Genomic DNA, 18713 nt, shown 5'->3' with positions numbered 1-18713 from the left:
ACTTCTGGAAATATATCTGAAGAATCCTGAAACACTAATTTGAAAGAATATATGCACCCCTATGTTTACTGCAGTGTTATTTGAAATAGCTAAGATTTCGAAGCAGCCCTAGTGCCCATCGGTAGATGAGTGGGTAAAAAAGCTGTGGTGCATTTACAGAACAAAATACTACTCGGCCACAAAAAAGAAGGAAATCTTACCTTTTCAGCATCATGGATGGACCTGGAGGGTATTATGCTAAGTGAAATAAGCCAGCCACAGAAAGCCAAATACCATATGATTTCAGTTATATGTGGAATCTAATGAGCAAAGTAAACAAACAAAGTAGAAAGAGATTCATAGATACAGAAAACTGACTGACAGCTGTCAGAGGGTTAGGGAGTTTGGGGGACCAGGTGAAAACGTGAAGGGATTAAGCAAAAACCCTCTCCTAGACACAGACTGCAGTATGGTGATTACCAGAGGGAAAGGGGGCCGGGGGAGATAGAAGAAGGTAAAGGGGGGTAAATGGTGATGGAAAGAGATGACTTTGGATTGGGAACACACAATATAATATACAGATGATGTATTGTACAATTGTACACTTGAAACCTATATAGTTTTATTAACCAATGTCACCCCAGTAAGTTCAATAAAATTTTTTAAAAATCTCCCTTTGGGATCGAAAAGTAATTTCCACTGCTTGTCTGCTAGCTTGTTCCACGGTGAAGGGGCTGATGTGGAGACCGTGGCACATTTTCAGGTGTTTCAAATCAGGAAACTAAGACACATGTTTATTAAAAGTGTGTCTAATACTTGATTATCTGTACCTCAGATGAGAAGATTAGATTTTGAAAGAGAAAGATTAATAACTTTCTTTTGCAGAGATAAGCGTGCACTTGGACCTGCCTGCTGATTGTTTATTGTGAAACAATGTACCAATGAGGGCATCTGTCTTCGCTTGCATTAGATGCTCTGTGGATAATGATCCTTTAATTAAATCTTGTCATGAAAATTCCTTCTTTCTAAGCACTTTTTGAAGACTTCTTTTTTTGGGGGCCTGCCATTCATTAGTGGAAAACCCAACCCTGATGGTCCATTTCTAAATACCAGGCAACGCCTGCCCCTTCCACTTCTGACAGGGCAGAGTTCATAGAAGTTAGCAGAGCACAGACTTCACAAATTGTCCTGTTTTCATCCTGACTCCTCTCCTGTGAAGCTGGGCAGCCTTGAGCAAGTTACTGAACCTCTCTGAATTCATACAACCCACATCTGTACATGGGGTTCGCCAAGGCCTTTGCCATAAAGTTGTGGTAACAATAAAGTAGGCCAAATGTCTCAGATTCTCGGGGCCACCTATGGTGGCTCCTTTCTCTCTCCCTGACAAGACTGTGCTCAGTGCTGGCAGACACCTCTGGTCATTTGGAAACACAGCCCTGAAGCCACTCTCCTTCCGGGCTGGTCTGCAACTGGGAATCAGGTGCAGGGGCAGTGTCCCCACTTAGCAAGCCTTGTCCCCTGGGGCCTTTAGCTGCCAACTCTTACGACACATACCTCCCACTCACCCGGATCATTAACAAGTTTAATTTAATGGTAGTTTGCTTCTGACAACCAGCTCTCGACACTAGAAAAGAAAAGTGACTCGTGCCTGCCTCCTGTCTCTCCTTACAGGGAGCCGGGGCCGCTCACCCACCTGATGGTTTGATGCTGCAGGGAGTCGGGGTCTGTGGCGTTCACTGTCAACAGCACGCTGCCCACGGAGATGTTCTCCTGCCTTGTCACCATCATGGGGTCGGGGTAGAAAACTGGCCCCTCGTTGACATCGAGGACGGTAACGTGCACGGTTGCCGTGGAGCTGGGGCCATAGGAGACATCGGGTACGAGCGGGTCTTCGTTTTCCACTTTGATCAGCAGGGTGTGGAAGGCGGAAATCTCATAGTCCAGAGGCTGGAAGGCAAGAGGGGGGAGAGGGGCTCAGCGTGTGTGTGTGTGTGTGTGTGTGTGTGTGCCACAAAGGGCAGACACTTTTGCATAAAGTCCCCTTGACATTCCACAGGCAGAGGTGGATATTCAGGGATGGATCCAGGTTTTCTGGGCTAAGTTTTATGCAATTTGGGGTCCTCTTTTTTTTTAATCCTCACCTGAGGATATTCTTTTCCATTGCTTTTCAGAGACAGTAGAAGGGAGAGAGAGAAACAGTGATGTGAGAGATTGGTTGTTGCCCGCATGCGCCCCGACCAGGCTCAGGGGATCGAGCCTGCAACTGAGGTACGTGCCCTTGGCAGGAATCAAACCCGGGACCCTTCAGTCTGAGGGCCGACGCTCTAACCACTGAGTCAAACGGGCTAGGGCAGGGGTCCTTTTTAAGAAAAAGAATATGAAACATACAGATAGAAAATAAGGTATGAAAGTTGTTATTCTTTTTAGATTGAGAAAGAAATTACAGCACATCACTTATGTAAGGAACCTCAGAGATCTGGGGCCTCTCTTCTAAGATCTCTTTGGGTGAATTGCTGGCAACACTGATGTTAAAAGGCTTCCTACAAGTAACCTGTAACTCCACAACTGCGACACTTGTGGGGGCTCAGGTGAACAAGGGACCCTGACGCCTGAGCCTCATCAGCTTCACGGTAACCCCGCCTGTCACCGTGGAGATCCAATGGGAAAGGCAAACCCAGGTTTAACATGTCCCACTCACTCGCCACGCGGTCTAAGGGCTGGGTTTCTATAGCACTTACAGTAGAGGCTCTCCCTGCACGGGTGCGCATTTTCCACTAGGGTGTCATGAAGGGAAAAGAATTTGAGAGGCCGAGATCCTGGGGTTAAGCCGCTGGGCCCTTTCCCCCTGAGGGCATTTGAAAATATGTGGGGCGCGGCTAGTGTGGCTCAGTGATTGAGCATCGACCTATGATCTGGGAGATCTTGGTTCGATTCCTGGTCAGGGCACATGCCCAGGTTGCAGGCTCGATCCCCAGTCTGGGGTGCACAGGAGGCAGTGGATCAATGACTCTCTCATCATTGATGTTTCTATCTCTCTCTCCCTCTCCCTTCCTCTCGCTGAAATCAATAGAGACATATTAAGAAAAAAAGAAAGAAAATATGTGGGGGCATGAATCGGGGGCTCTCTGGACATATACTGGGCAGGGCAGTGATATCGGACACATAGCCATGTCCAGGACAGTCCAACACAATGGTGGATTGTCCTGCTCTCAGGGCCAGGGAGCAGCCTTGATGAGACAGTACTGCCTGTCATACCAGGTGCTGTTTCCACATGTGATGTGACTGTAACCCAGTCCTCCACCCGCCTTGGCTGCTGTTCATGCTGAAGCAGTGGCCTTAGGTGAAAGCACCATCTTCACTCCCAAATACAAGAGGGGTCAGGGTCAAGTCCTGGACCTGATGTTAATAACAATAGGACTAATAGGAACATGGGCAGGTCACTGCACCTCGCCGAGTCTCAGCTTTCCCATAATAAAGTCCTGGCACAAAGGACTGTCGTAAAGATTAGGGGAGATGATACATGTTGGATGTTCCATGCAGAGATTGGGCTAGAGTCTGATATGATAACAGGCTGCTAAGATGGTGAGAAAGAAGAATGTGGAATTTAAACAGCTGGGGAGCCACTGCCCTCCTGCCTGGTTTTCATGTATGTTCCCCGGCCCACGTTCCCTAAGCAGAATGCTGGCTGTGGAGTAATCGAGGTATGAACAAAGCCGCCGAGAGAGGGGAGCAGACAGAGAGAATGAGTCACTCAGTGACAGCTGGCTTTCTGGCGAGCAGAACCTCTCTGGTGTTCACTTCCATTTGCACAACTCGGAGGGTAATAGTTCCCCTTGTACGATGCCCGGGCCTGTCCAGCTGGAGCCTGTGAAGCGCTGGGTCTCTGCTCCAGTCCCTCCCGCGGCCTGCCCTGGGTCACGTCAGGCTAAGAAGCCCTCTGTTGTCCTGGGCCTCTGACCCTATTGATATGACTTGCCTGGTGTCTGCGTCACGGATGGGAGGAAATCGAAAACACAGTAAAGTTGCAGATTCAATTCAATTAATATTTTATCAAGTGTCAGGAGAGGGTGCAAGGGCCGTAAAAGCTGGCCCACGCGGGAAGGCGAGGGGGCTGGGGCTTGCGGTCTGGAAGCGGGAGGATCTGGAAGTGAACCAACAGCCATTTTAAGTATGACAGGTTTGGGGATCTAGGGTGCCTGCTTACTATGCTTCCCTCTTCTCCGAGGACAAAAGAGCACAGACCTAAGGTGCCGGGTGTATTATATTCTGCTGAAAGAGTAACTCTGACATTTTGAAATAGGGTTACAAAGCGACTAAGGGCGCTTCTGACCAGAAGGTTTTACCGAGGAAACAGGTGCTCATTTGCCAGAAGCAGTAGGAGCTGGTCCTGTAGGGAGGCAGGGCTCCCCCGCGAACCATACAATCCTGAGACTCTAGTTCTTCACTGCGCTGCCTGCTGACTGGTGAGGGCAGAACTGCTAACGGCTGGCTGCCCTACGGTCATGCCCACAGCCCTTCTCCCTTACCCACCTCTTACTGCAAAGGCCTTCCCTGCAGCTGACGGTGGACATGTGTCATCTGGCCAATGACATATCATGGAAAATTGTCTGGGTGACCCGTGGAAAAAAATATTTTCTTCCCTAATGAGAGGATAGGGGCACACGAGAGCTAGTTCTCTTCTTCTCTCTCTCTCTCTTTCTCTCTCTCTCTCTCTCTCACCTGGTTGCCTCCTTGCTTCTTGTCTTGCACCACAGCACTGGGAGCATGTGATGCCTGGGGCTTTGGCAGCTATTTTACGTCCATGAGGAAAAAGCCAGAAGCATCTGCATTGCTCCCTGCTGGCCCTCTGACACCTTGAGTTGCCAGCCAATCCTAGACTGCCCTACCTTCGTTTAGTGATAGAGATCATTACATTTTCTTTATTACTTAAGTCACTCTCAGCCCGGCATTCTGTTACTTGCAGCTGAAAGCATCTCTACCTAATGCACCAGGCTGTTGGCAAAGTGGAGAGCATGGGAGTGTGGCCAGGTCTGCCTCTAGAAGGCTGGCCTGGGGTTCGGACCCAGGTATGCTGAGAAGCAGGGAGAGCTCAGGCCTTTGTAGGGATTCCTGTGGCAGGCAGCTGAAGGGAGGGGAGTCTCCATCCTAATTCTGAAGCACAGGAAGTCCACTCCCTAGAAAACCCGAAGCCCAGGCAGACCCTGGGCTCCGTGGGCACCTCCTCCTCAGGAGTCTGCGGGTGGAAACTTCCCATTCTACGGCAGCACTCATCCAAAGGCTGTGCTCTGTGAGCACCAGCGTCACCTGGAGCACCTCTCCATGTTCTGATTCAGCATGTGTGGTGTGGTGTGGCCTGCATTTTAACTAGTATTCCAGGTGATTCTTCTGTATGCTAACATTTTAGACACATAGCGTTGTGCAAACACAAACACAAACACATGCGGGAGAACTGTGCTCTTCCAGGATTCGGAGAGGTGATGTATATTTACTCAAGCTTTGTGTTCCAGTTCAGGCCTGGAAAACTGCCTGGCAGCTTTTATAGATGTAAGGCCAGCCGAAGAGGAGAGTCAGTGGCTGTGTTATTTTATGACTTTCACAGCTTTGAAACTGCAGCAGTGGGTGCAGAAGGGTGGTGTGAGGATCCTCTGACAACTCTGCCATTGCCTGTGTTATTAGGGGAGGAAGAACTGGGAGGACCCAGAGGCTGCTCTTTCCAGGCAAACATTTGAGGTTCATTTGGGATGAAGTACCAAAAAGGGGAGCTTGGGAGGAACCCAGAGCCCTCATGCTCTGGAGCAGGCTGGAAGCTCTCCAAGATCTCTATTCTCAATGGCTTCTGCCCCCAGGGGCATTGAGGAACTTTGTGGCTATAGTTGTTTACATGGCCCCATGCCATGCTGAATAGTGACCCCCAAATATGTCTACCATTCTAATCCCTGGAACCTGTGAATATGTTACCTGAGATGGCAAAAGGGACTTTGCAGATGTGATTGAGCTAAGGACCTTAGGATGGAGAGATGATCCTGGGTTATCCAGGTGGGCCCAGTGTTATCACAGGGTCCTTAGAAGAGGGAGGCAGGCAAGTCAAAGGAAGAATTAGATGTGACGATGGAAGCAGAGGGTCAGAGAGAGAGAGATGAAGATGCTGTGCTGGTGGCTCTGAAGATGGAGCTAGGGGCCATGGGTCAAGGAGTGCAGGTGGCTGCAGAAGCTGGAAAGGGCGAGGAAATTGATTCTCCCCTAGAGCCTCCAGAAGGAACCAGCCTTGCAACTTGAGCCCTGTGAAACTGATTTTGGAGATCGGGCCCCCAAAAGCCTAAGAATACATTTGTGTTTTTTTAAGTTACCAAGTTTGTGGTCATTTGTTACAACAGCCTCAGGTTTCCTGTTTCATACACAGGCTCTAACACCTGCAACTGTTCTAAATGTGTTTACGTATTAGCTCAGGAATTCCTCACAACAGCCCCGAGAGGTGGGTGGTATTATCACCCTCATTTTACACTTGAGGAAACTGAGGCACAGAACACACAGTTAAGTGTCCTGGCCAAGGGTATCCAGGGAGTAGGTAGCAATGTTTCTGCTTTGTTCAGGGTTACAATTACTATAAATACGATTATTCCCTGCTTGTGAGGTGAATGGCTTCACCCACCAGAAAAGATGCTGTTCCAATGAATGTCCTGGTCTGGCAGAAGCCCTTTCCAGAACTTCCCAGAGAGTGGAAGTGTGTGAAAATCCTTCTTCTAGGACAGCGAGACCACCAGTGCGTTCTGCCGCCACCACCCTCCCGCCCAGTGTTTCTGGAGCACTTGCAGGAGCCGAGGGCTTGACATTCCTTATCCCAGTTTCTTCTCATTACACCTGCGACCAGAAAGGGTCAGCCGCTGGGCAGCAGTGCTCACTCACAGGAGGTTTCACACCAAGAATTAGCCTGTGGCTGTAATTATCTCCTGTTTTTGAGTGAATAACTAAGACTCTGCTAAGGAGATTCAGAAGAAGTGTAATAATGCCCATTTCGAGCACAGGTCTTTAAAAAACCTTCACATATTCTATTTTTGCATATCTCTGATAATTCATTATTAAACACATGGGAAATCTCATTTAAAATTTAAGTTTGGATTTTTTAAGGTTACAGAGAAGTCTGAGTTTTCTGGAACCTGCAAAAAAAGGTTGGTTTTATGGCAGTGAGGATACGAGTACACCCTTAAGCCATGAGGCTTTTTCTTTTTAATTTCAGGAGGGAGAGACTAGGGCTGATTTATCCTGGACATTCCCCACGCAGTGAGGCAATGAGCCCCATCCTGGGCCTGCAGAGCTCAGGCATAGAGGGAGGAGCAGTTGGGAGCATTCCTACCTTGACGACAGAAAGCATCCCCTCATTGTTTTGAGGGTTGGTGTGGATTTCGAAGCTCTGGCCAGGGTTTCCATTGATGATGGTGTAGGCAGCCCTCCAGGCGCCTGTGGTGGGGTCATCCTTGTCTTCAACTGTCAAGTTGACAATAACTCCCACGGCTCCTTCCTCAACTGTGGCTTGAAACTGCAAATGAAGCAGACGGTTACTGTCACTATTTTGAAAAAACATCGGAAAGACCATTTCCGGAGCTCTTAACCATATATGCATGGTATTGGGTACATTACCATATCATCTCATTTAATAATAAATAATGACATAGGAAGATTATGATGCAGAACAATGGTCCCTCTTCTCTGTGCCCTTCTCCTGTCCGCCTGAATGCAGACAACCGCAAGAACCCAGGCGGAGGGCTGAGCCACAATGGGGATGGGGTTTGGTTCTCCGAGTCACCACATGGAGGGGAGCAGCCTAGTGTCCAGGAGCACCTGCCTGAACTGTTGATGAATGAAAAGCCAACTTCTGTTGAGTTTAAGCCTTAATGCATTTTTGCTTGCCTGTGTTCTTGTAGCCTCACCTACCCTATATGACAAGGTGGCCAGATAACCAGAGTGCCATGGCTCATCAGTGAAGGGACTGGGACTGAACCCTGGTGTTTGACTCCGGAGCCTCTGCTCGACTGCACCATCTTCTCCAATGAACAAAGCCAATTTTATCCTTCCCACCCCTTACACCCAACTAGTGTGACTTTAAAAAAACTATCTCCTAAGGAAACATATAAATCAATTGTTTGAGGCCTTGTTGTACCTGTGTTTTTATTGTAATACATCTCAAATACTTGTTGCAAGTAGGTGTGGTGGAAATAAATCAATAAATGAAAAATTGGCTTTCCCAAAGATAGCGAATTTCGCAAGCTATCATTAGCACACTCCTTTAGCTGGAAGCATGAAGTATTGTTTTGGTGCTTACCTCTGACACAGTACAGGTGAATGGTAATCCATTTGCAAATATTTTACAAACAAGTAATACCAATAAGCTGACAAGAAGAAGAAATATCTCAGAATTTCAATTAGTAGGAAAGCCAGTCTAGAGACAGTAAGATGACATCAAAAGGCTGTGCGTACAAAGGAAGTAATTTGAGAAATAAGGTTTCGAAAGCAGTGGCTGATTAATTGACTTGCAAATCATTAATCATAAGCCTTAATCTTGATGCCTTGGGGGGTGGAGAGCGGATGGGAACTAATTTGTCTATCGCACCTCAGCAAACCTGGGTGAGTTGTTTCCCGTCCGTAAAAGGGGAGCTGGGAAATTCTTAGAACACGCACGCAGGATGGAAAGTAGCTGGAGTGAGGAGGGACATGGAGGATGCTGTCACACAGATATAGCTCCGGGAGACGATTATTTTTGCCTGATTCCTCTGATTCCTGTTTAAGTAAGTCCTATCTTGTATCTTTCCCTCCTCATCATGAAAATCATAGAATTTCCAAGTTGGAAATCCAGACTGGTCGTTCTTAGCCCTGTCTGCACATTAGAATCTCTTCAGGGGCTTTAAAAAACACATAAAAACCAAAAAACCCCCTGGGTCCTATGGTCCTATTCAAGTTCAGCTGGTCTGGGGTAAGGCCTGGGATTAATATTTTCTTAACCTGCTGATATAATTCTAATAGGACGCTTGGAGTGAGAAGCATGATTGAGTCCAGGTTCACGGATGGCACTGAACACCTTTTTAGTGTGTGAGCAAATGAATCCAAGTGCAATGAGAAGGTGGTATTGCTCTAGGGATTCTCAAAGTACGTATCGTGGCCCTAACATGTCCTTCGATGGAGTACTGTAGAAATGTAAACACATTTACCTACCATCCATCTGCCCACCCATCATCTACATATCCATCATCCATTCATCAATCATCATCCATCCATCCATCTTCCAGCCAGCCAGACACCACATGTTTGGTGAGATGGCTTCTGCGTGCCAAGCACAATACAATATTATGTTCTAGGAATACACTAGTAAAAAAACAGACATAGGCATAGGTATAATGATAAAAATGAGGTAAATGCCAGGAAGCCTGTAGTTCCTGGGAGCCTGTATCTTGGGGAGATGGTGTGGGGGGGTACCTGACCCAGGCTGGGGAGGGTCATCAGGGAAGGACTCCCTGGGAACTGGAAGAAGAGGAGGTAGTGGGGTGAAAGTGAGAGCGCATTCCTGGCATTTGGAACAGCAGGTGCAAAGGCCGGTGGCAGAGGGAGCCTGGTGCATTTGTGCAACAGAGGGGAGGCGGTTGTGGCTGGAGTGCAGGGGAGTGCTGGGGAGAACTGTTGGCTATTGGACTCCAGAGAAAGAGAGAGATTATGTGGGGCCTTGTGGGCCATGGATAGACATTTGGAATTTACTTTCAAAACAAAGTGGAGTCTAATCAAGGAACTGGATTATGTTTAAATCTACTCCTGAGAGAATTCAGAAAAAAAAAATCTTTAAATATAGAAAACATTCAGCACAATTATTATGGTCTTTGTTAAGACCATTATCTGATTCTTGCATAAACTATAAAGCCAGTTTCCTTGAGCATCCATTTAGAAACTCATTATTGCTTAATTAAATACTCATTCTATTAATTCTATTCAATGTTTTAACCCCATTATGTAATTCAAGAATGGAAAATTAAATAGATTAAAATGAAATAGTACCATTTTATATTTCTATAGCAATGCTCACTTTGTGATTTAAAAACAATAGGCAGACATTAATTTACCACACCAGAGAAGGAGAAAATATTGATTGTAACGTTACTTCCTTTAATTAGAAAAATAGATAAAGTTACTTTTCTGTTAAACTGTGTGGGAAATCAAATACCAGATGCACAATGTATTTTTACATAATCAGTGTGGGCAATTGGCTTGGGACGTACTGAGGATCATTAGCTCTCTCCTCTAAATTCAGAACTGAGTTATTTCATTCGTCTTCCTTTGATGAGGTGGGGTGAGTTTTGTGATGAACGTTTATGAAGAGCCTGCCTGGACTTGCCACAAATGCCATCCATCACCAGGGGAAAGAGGGACTTGCATTTTATTATATACCAAGAATGAATGTTCCTCCTCCTAGAGCTTGGAGTGCGTCGTTAGTCTAAGGTTAACCTAGAAAATGCAAATAACGATTAGCAGGCTGGAAAGCTGCACTTGGGAAAGAAGTGACAATGGATGACTTTAAGGGACTGGACACAGGTGAGCCTGAATGCTGGATGAAAGGAGTCCAGGTTCATGATCTGTCAGCCCTGAGGTTTCTTGGAAAACAGGTGTTGAACTTGAAAATCTGAGATGTAGTCATCGGGACCCTGGCTTTGGAATATTAAAAAATAAGTTCCCAGAGAGTTTTATAAATTTCTATTTGTGAGGATAAAAGAATGAGGAAGAGATCATCCGAAATTTAACTTGCAAACACTTTTACGAGATCATATTTATGTAATGGACACAGATTTTTGGAAAAATCTAATCTCTGGCTGATTGCCTAATGGGTAGAAACTGTGACTGATACAAATAACACTTTCAAGGACCTTGGCACACTGTCTGGCATAGGGTGAGAAATACATACTTGTTAGCAATGATGACGATGATGATGGATTTCATTCTGTATCATATGAAATTCTTAGAAGTAAATTGGAGAATGTGGTTTAAACCCCCGTGATTCTCTGTTCTCGCTAGTTTGCCTTATAACGTAGTTCTATCTGTAGTATCTTATTTCTCTGGATTGGTGTGAAAGAAGCTCTTTTCTTCTCAGTTATGTATACCTGACCCTCACATATTTACTTGTCCTTGTCTTGCTCTAAATAGGCCCTTCACTGCCAAGGCATATGATGTCAGCCTATAGCACCCCCATTTAGAAGGGACAGCTGTACTGTATCAGATACCTGATTTCCTCCTATCTATGATTAGGATTCATCTCAGGATGGAAAGGTGCAAGAACTAATTTTAATAATTATTCATTAAGTATCTATTATAGGCACAGCAAACACAGCAGTAAGTGATGAAGGACACTACTCTCTCCCCTCAGGGGCCTTCAGCTTTGTAGACTGACACATTCCCTCCCAGCCACCCCATTTCTTTGTATGTTTTGATGACCTATGACATATCCAGACAATTTGTTTTCTACCATTTCTCTGGTGTAATCCAAGGCTGCACCTGTGGCCAATTACGGAGGCTTTTATATTTAGATATAATTTAGTTTCCAGCTAATGGTCATTTCAATCAGTGGTGCTGGATCAACTGGACATCCATGTGGAGAAAACAATGACTCCTGACCAGTACCCTCACACCATATACAACATGCGCAAGGTGAAACAAAACTTTTCTAAGAAAACATAGGAAAATGTTTTTTTCAGCTTGCACTTAATGTTTACATTCACTTTATACATAATATTACATGTAATATAATATAAAATATTTAAAAATATAAAATAAGGCGATTACAAGAGGGACAGGGGACCGGGGGAGGTAGCAGAGAATAAAGGGGGATAAATGGTGACAGAAGGAGACTGACTTTGGGTGGTGAACACACAATGCAATATACAGATGATGTGTTATAGAATTGTACTCCTGAAACCTATATGATTTTATTAACCAGTGTCACCCCAATATATTCAATAATAAACAAAAAAATAATGTAAAAATAGAAAAATGTAATTATATATGTAAAGTACACATAACATATATAATATTTAACATTTTAATAAATGTACAGAGTTCTAAATAAAGTTCAGCTGGTATCTTAAAGAAGCCCTTATGTCTAAGAAGTGATTAGCAACAGAGCCCATAGAGCATTTTGAAGCTGCTTGGCCGAGAACCACAGTCTTTTCTCATCTGCCAGTCCTCAAGATGCCTGGAACCTATGAGTCCTTCCCCAGCCATGTCCTTGTGGGATACCATAGCCAGATGCCAAAGTGACTGTAGGACCAAGGTGGGAGGAGAACATTCAGGAAGCCACCAGATCATCATGGCCCCAGACATTGCTGAACATCTTTTATGTCTTCTCCATGTACTTAAAATTTTCTAAACGCTTTATTCTCATTGAAGATGAGAAGTGGTATCAAAACTTCGGTTTTCAGTACTCATGGGAGACAGTTCACACAGTGAAGAAATAAGTCAGCTGCTAGAGCTAGAGCTTCCAGCAACTGAGAACACTGACATCCCCACCCTTACAAGAGGACACAGCCTGTGCGTGCCCCTCCCTACTGTGAGCCCCGTGGGAGTGGGGATCATGTCTCTGATTCCCCACAGTGCCCAGCACCAGGTTTTTCATGAAGTGAGAGCATTATAAGTAGACAGTAAATTTTGGGATCATTTTGTCTAGAGAACAAAACCCAGGCGGGGGTAAGGTAACAGTGTACATGCATTGGCGAGTCTCACAGTGAGAAGCATGACCAGATCTCTATTCTCACTGAAAAGAAGAAAAGTGAACTAAATTGTAGTTCCAGTGGCAGCGATGATACAAACTCTAAGTGATCGATGAGAGTCTTTTTCTGAAAACCCTTAGAGGTTTTGTGTACATCTAGTTCAGGGTGCCTGCATAATCTAGAAAACATTTTGAGGGAACTATGCCCTGCCCAAGCTGTCCTGAAAAAACTGTTACTAGGAGGTCATTTGTATCATGTGATCCTAGTTTCCTTGGTCAGAGTTGATTGGACCCAGATAACCAATCCTTTGGCTGCTTCAAGAACCACCAGATGATTTCGCTAAGCATCTGAACTCAGAGGAATAGAGGCTATAATCAGAGAGTGAAGGGCCCTTGAACACCAAGTTTCTGAGTAGCTGAATATGGGTTGGCCACTTCTTGCCATTTGGACACGGATGAATTATCACATAAATGCAAGGGGCATAGAGAATCGAAAGAGTGGAGACAATGAAAGAAAAACTGTGAAGAGACACCTTGGGGTACTCAAGGACAAAAAACAGATTAGGAAGTACCTTTGATCTCTGCTCCCATCCCCGTGAGGTTCCCCATGCTTCTTGTCTGTAGGATGCTCTGTGCCTGCCAACAACCTCATCCTCACTCAGCCACCGGGAATGGGCTTCTACCCCTTGTAACTAATGGAGCCCTGGGGAAAACAACTCAGGTGGATGCCTGCCATTCCCAGCGAGGAAATGCGGTCCTTCTCATGGTGACTTGGGTTCCATACATGCTTTCTCAAGTATATTTTTCTTTTTCTCTTTTACATCTTGCCGTGGAAAATTTCAAACATTTAAAAAAGCTGACAGAATAGAGTAATGAACCCCAGTGCCCACCACCAGGCCTCAGAGATCTTCAATTCACGTCCCCATTGTGTTGCATGTGCACACCCACATCTCCTTATTTCCGTATTATTTGGAGCGAATCCCAGACATATCATTGCATCTGTAAACATTTCTCCGTGTATTTCTAAAAGATAAAGACTCTTTTTATGAAAACATAATTAAAGTTCCTTCTTGATCCGACTAACATTAATTTCTTCTACTGACAACTGTTGTATTTTTCTTTTGTGCCAGATGCTTTGCTGGAAGTATTTGCATGTTGTCTCTATTACGGAAAGAGAGAGTATTCCACTAGCCATGGTAAAGGACAGTTATCAAGGGGCCCATTAGACTTCTCCAGTTAATTAACTTCCCAGTTAATGTTTTAAGCCACCTGCCGTTACTAACCAGGTGAGGAAATGCAAAGCCAAATGTGGAAATAGTTCAACAATAATAAGGGATAGCAGCTCAACTACAAAGAAACATGCTCGTGAGCGAAAAGCACTCTCCAAGATTCACTGGCATCCAGGCAATGTGGTTCTTGAGGCAGGAGAGCCCATACAAACATCCCCCTAGTCCATGTGACCCACCCACCCGGGGAAGCCCTGGCCTGGAAGAATTATGTTCCTGTGGGTCCCATTCCAGCAAGAAGAAAGACCAAGGGTCCCCTAGCCTCCTGGCTCTACAGATGCAGGGAGATTAGCCAACAGGCAAGAGAGGGAAACAATATTCACTGCCTGCTCTGGCAGGAACTGGCCCCTTCCCTCTCAGTGCACGCTCTTCCGTGCTGATTCATTTCCTATGAGGAGCTTCCCTGTGTTGGCTGCAGACACACAGGAGGTACTGGGTACATGACTTTCGAGAAAGATGCCGGAGAAGCTCCTGCTCTCTGGGGGCTGCCAGTCCACCTACTGATGGTATTCTTCCTCTACATGACCTTGCCCGCTGAAGCTTCTCAAATCTGCCAAATTCAGACACACACACATTTGCAAAACTAAAAAAAATGACTTTTTAGGAAGAAGGGGCTCAAGTAACAACACATGTCCTTTTTTGTACAAAACAAAATGAAAACACATAGCCCACCAAAGACTGACAGGCATATAATGCTGCTGGGCAGGGTACTTACACTATGTCCCTGGGAACTTAAGAGTGTTTGGGAGATGGTACAGGAGTCCTGCCAGTGTGTCAAGTAGTTCCCTCTAAACAATAAAATCTTAAACTGCTGGAGGAATCTGTTAATTATATTTTATCTGCTTAGTATATTAGATTTCCGGCCTCAGATTTTTCTTGGAAACAAAAGTTTTGCTGCTAAAAAGGAGTTTGGAAATCACTGCCTTAGGGGCTGATGAAATAAATATTACAGTAGATGGTGAGGGAAAAATAAGAACCGAGGAGCAAATACGCCTACAATTTTCCCCCCTCTAAATGCCAGGCATGGACACTTCTTTATTTTATCTTACATTAGCATCTCTTCTTCAGTTGAGTTTCTCTCTTTAAAAAAATGAAAGAAAAGGCAAAACACATTTGTACAGCTGACGAGATAATTGGAAATAGTTTAATTTTGAGAAGCAAAGAGATTTTCTGTACAGATACGCATTCACCCACGAGCACCTGAATCTGGATGAAGGATGACATTTTTGAGGAACAATAGCACGGTCTGTTCTAAAGACGTTGGAATTTGGTCTATGCAATTCTGCAAATTTACAGGAGTGGGAAATTCAACAGAATGGGGCATGTTCTGATCTACCTCTAACTTCTGGGTAAATTCCTGGTGAACTCTGTAACTTCTCTGAGGCCAGTTCCCTTTTCTGACACGCAGGGTATCAGGCTCGAGCAGAAGTTCTTGATGCTGACAACACATTGGAATCACCGGAAAACCTGCAAAAACTACGGATGATCTGAGGTCCCATATTCAGAGATGTTTCTTGGGTGGGGTCCAGGCATCTGTATTTCTTTCCCTCCCCTACCACACATCATCTGTACACTGTTATTTTGTGTTCACCACCCCAAGTCAAGTCTCCTTCCATCATCATTTATCCCCCCATGCCCTCCTCGACCCCCAATCCTCCTCCCCTGGCTATCCTTCCATCCTTCATGCCCTGAAACCTGGTTCCCCCCCGCCCCCTGACAGCCTGCTCTCTCTCTCTATGAGACTGTCTCTATTTTGCTTGTTAGTTCATTTTGTTTATTAGATTCCACATATGAGTGAGATCATACGGTACCTGTCTTTCTCTGACAGGCATATTTCACTTAGCATATGCTGTCCAGGTCATTTGTATTTCTAAAAACTCCCCCAGATAATTCTAATGAACAGCCAGGGCTAAGAACAGCTGCTTGAGATGACTACTAAGATCCCTGCCTAGTGTTATGACCAAACATTCAAAAGATCTTCATGACCTATTCCAGTTTGTGTTGGGTCCCAACAGGTGAAGACCAGGTGTTGGGAGCGCCGAGAATGCCACTGCTGGGGAGCCTTGAGAATTTTTATAGCTCTGTGCTCAAGGAGTTCATGGGGGTTGCTAAGCAGACCAATGGAAAACATTTGCCAATGAAATCACAGGGCTATCTCCTAGAAGTCATCTTTTCACCACCCCAGAAATAAATCCCACACTCATTAAGCAGTCATCCATTTCTCTACCCCTTCCAGCCCTTGACAATCACCAATCTGTCTCTAGGGACTTACTCTTCTAGATATTTCATATAAGTGGAATCACACATTACGTGGTTTTATGACTTCTTTCACTTAGCATAACATCTTCAAGGCTCATCCGTGTTGTACCACGTGTCAGTGCTTTGTTCCTTTTTGATGGCTGAATAATATTCCACTGTATGGCTAGACCACACTTAATTCATCCTTTCTGCCATGGATCAGCATGTGGGTTGTTTCTACTGGTTAGCTATTGTGCATAATGCTGCTGTGAACATTCATGTACAAGTTTTTGCATGGACTTAGGTTTTTCATTCTCTTGGGCAGATGGGGAGGAGTAGAATTGCTGGATCATATGGTGACTATGTTTAAGGTGATGTGGATTTAAGCCACTCACCAATGCATGGGCCACACCTATGCTGCACCTTTCAAACACATGAGGCTGTGTGCTGTTTGCCGGCTTCCCAGAGCCGACTGACTCCGGCTCCACGTGAGGAAAGGCAATTCTCTGAGAACGAGGCTTCCCTCTTTGAATGGCAGGAGGGCTTTGGAGGGAGAACCACGAGAGCCTATCTCTTTCGAAGCCTCTGACTCACCCACTTCGAGCAGCCTCCTTTCCCCCAGTTTGGGTAGGCATGTTGTGCAGGTTAATGCTGGAACAAGACAGACCTCCTGGAGCTCACGGAGGACAAGCCATCCTCCTTTCTAACTGCAGAAGGTACATCTTCAATCTCCTAATCTGCAGGGAAACTGACACACTTGGTTAGGCTCCTGGTGCTAACATCCCAGTACAAAGAAGGACAAGAAAAACCTGCTTTTATTACAAGGGACTTGTACAAATTCACACATGGAATTGACTTACGGCCTCTAAGTTAGATTTAAATCCCAACTGTCTTAGTCAGAAGAAACTGCTCTAAAGCCATCGTCTGTGTGTGTACCATTCATTTTTATTTCAAATAGATCCCATTGGCCCAACTGTAATTCCCATAAGCACATCCATATATTTCTTTCCAGAGGTGGCTTATGGAGTTTCCGAGAACATCCCAGTTCCACAGGGAGAAGAGATAGAGGACAATCATTCCCTTGGGAATCAGACCTGATTAGAGAGGGCATGATTAGGGAAATCACTGTCTGTCCCGCCTGGGCTCTGATCCCAGGGTGGAGTAACATAACGGGAGTCTATGTGGGGACAGAGGTGCCCCGATGGCATTCTTTCACACTGATAAAGACAAATGAGGAAAGCTAGTTGTGTTTACTGCCACATCAAGCTCTACCACCTAATGGCTGTGTGACCATGTGCCAGCCATTTAACCTCTCTGTTCTTGATTTCCTCATCTGCAAAATGAGAATAGTAATAGCACCTGCCCTCTTAGGGCTCTCATAATGATTAAGTGAGCATATAAATGCTTTGATGATTGCCTGACACATAATAAGCAATAGATGCATATTGTTATAATGAACACGAACAAAATGAACAAAGTGAACTCTGTTACAGTGTACGTCATTAGAAGGAACATGACCAAGACATAAACTTTGCTCTTTTTGGAGTCTTTTTGCTACAGTAGACTAGTTTCTTATTAAATGATATTCCTGCCAGTATAAAGTTACCTTGTCTAAACTACTTAGAGTTGGTACCACTTATAATTGGAAGTGTGCTGACCAACGCTTTTTTTTATCCTGATAGTATTTTTAAAACTAACTTAGGGTTTCTCAGCCTCAACACTATTGACATTTCAGGCTTGACAATGGTTTGCTGGGTAGGGGATGCCCTGCGCACTGTGAGATGTTGAGCAGCATCCCTGGCCTCTACCCACTAGATGCCAGTAGCACCAGCCAAGTTGTAATAATAAAAAATGTGTCCAGACAGTGCCAGATGTCCCAGCGGGGTGTGTGTGTGTGTGTGTGCCCTGCAATCGTCCCTGGGTGAGAATCACTAATCTAGCTAAACCAGGTCAGGGGCTCCCTACATACACCTGCCTATAAACAGCAGCCCACAAGCTCCCTCAGGACAAGATTTATCAGCAAGTTGGTCTTAGACTCAAGTCTCATAGGAAAACACTGAAATAGCATAACAACACTTTCCGGAGTAATTGAATCAGATATTGCCAGAAAAACATTCAAGGGTAAAATGAAAGACTATAATTATTATGAAAATTATTGATGTAGTTTTCATCACTCTACAATTTTTGAATTAGCAACTGATAATCCCTTCTATAAAGGCAGAGAGGTAGTTATCCTTGCTTTCCATTCTTCCTGACATTTGCCCGCCTCTCACTTTTCAATAAACACATTTCATGCCTGTGTGTGCTCAGTGGGCTCAGGTGCAACACACAGACCTGGGGACTAGCTCCACAGTCCCTCCGAGGAGGGGCTTGAGAGGGGGTAGCCCTGTCACCTGGGGGGTTTCTCAATGGGCCTTGGAAAATTAGAACAGGGGGTTTTCGATTTGGTCCAGTCAGCGCTATGTTCAGACTCAAGC

General features: G+C 45.1%; 1 protein-coding gene across 2 annotated transcripts in view; it reads right to left on the bottom strand.

The window, feature by feature from the left end:
* CDH13 (cadherin 13) overlaps positions 1-18713 on the bottom strand; it is a gene marked incomplete at its 3' end in the record, with an annotated part of 902539 nt that overhangs the window by 75249 nt on the left and 808577 nt on the right. For both annotated transcript variants that reach the window (XM_081117876.1, XM_081117875.1), the window contains exons 9-10: positions 7331-7513; positions 1673-1926 (exon numbers count right to left, since the gene is read on the bottom strand). In XM_081117876.1, coding sequence (XP_080974002.1) covers positions 1673-1926; positions 7331-7513 — 437 coding nt within the window. The remainder of the gene's footprint in view (positions 1-1672; positions 1927-7330; positions 7514-18713) is intronic.

The sequence above is a fragment of the Miniopterus schreibersii genome (assembly GCF_964146895.1).
Source record: "Miniopterus schreibersii genome assembly, chromosome: 18".
NCBI lineage: Eukaryota > Metazoa > Chordata > Mammalia > Chiroptera > Miniopteridae > Miniopterus > Miniopterus schreibersii.
Note: the sequence above shows the minus strand (reverse complement) of the source record. Positions and strands in the feature narration are given on the sequence as shown.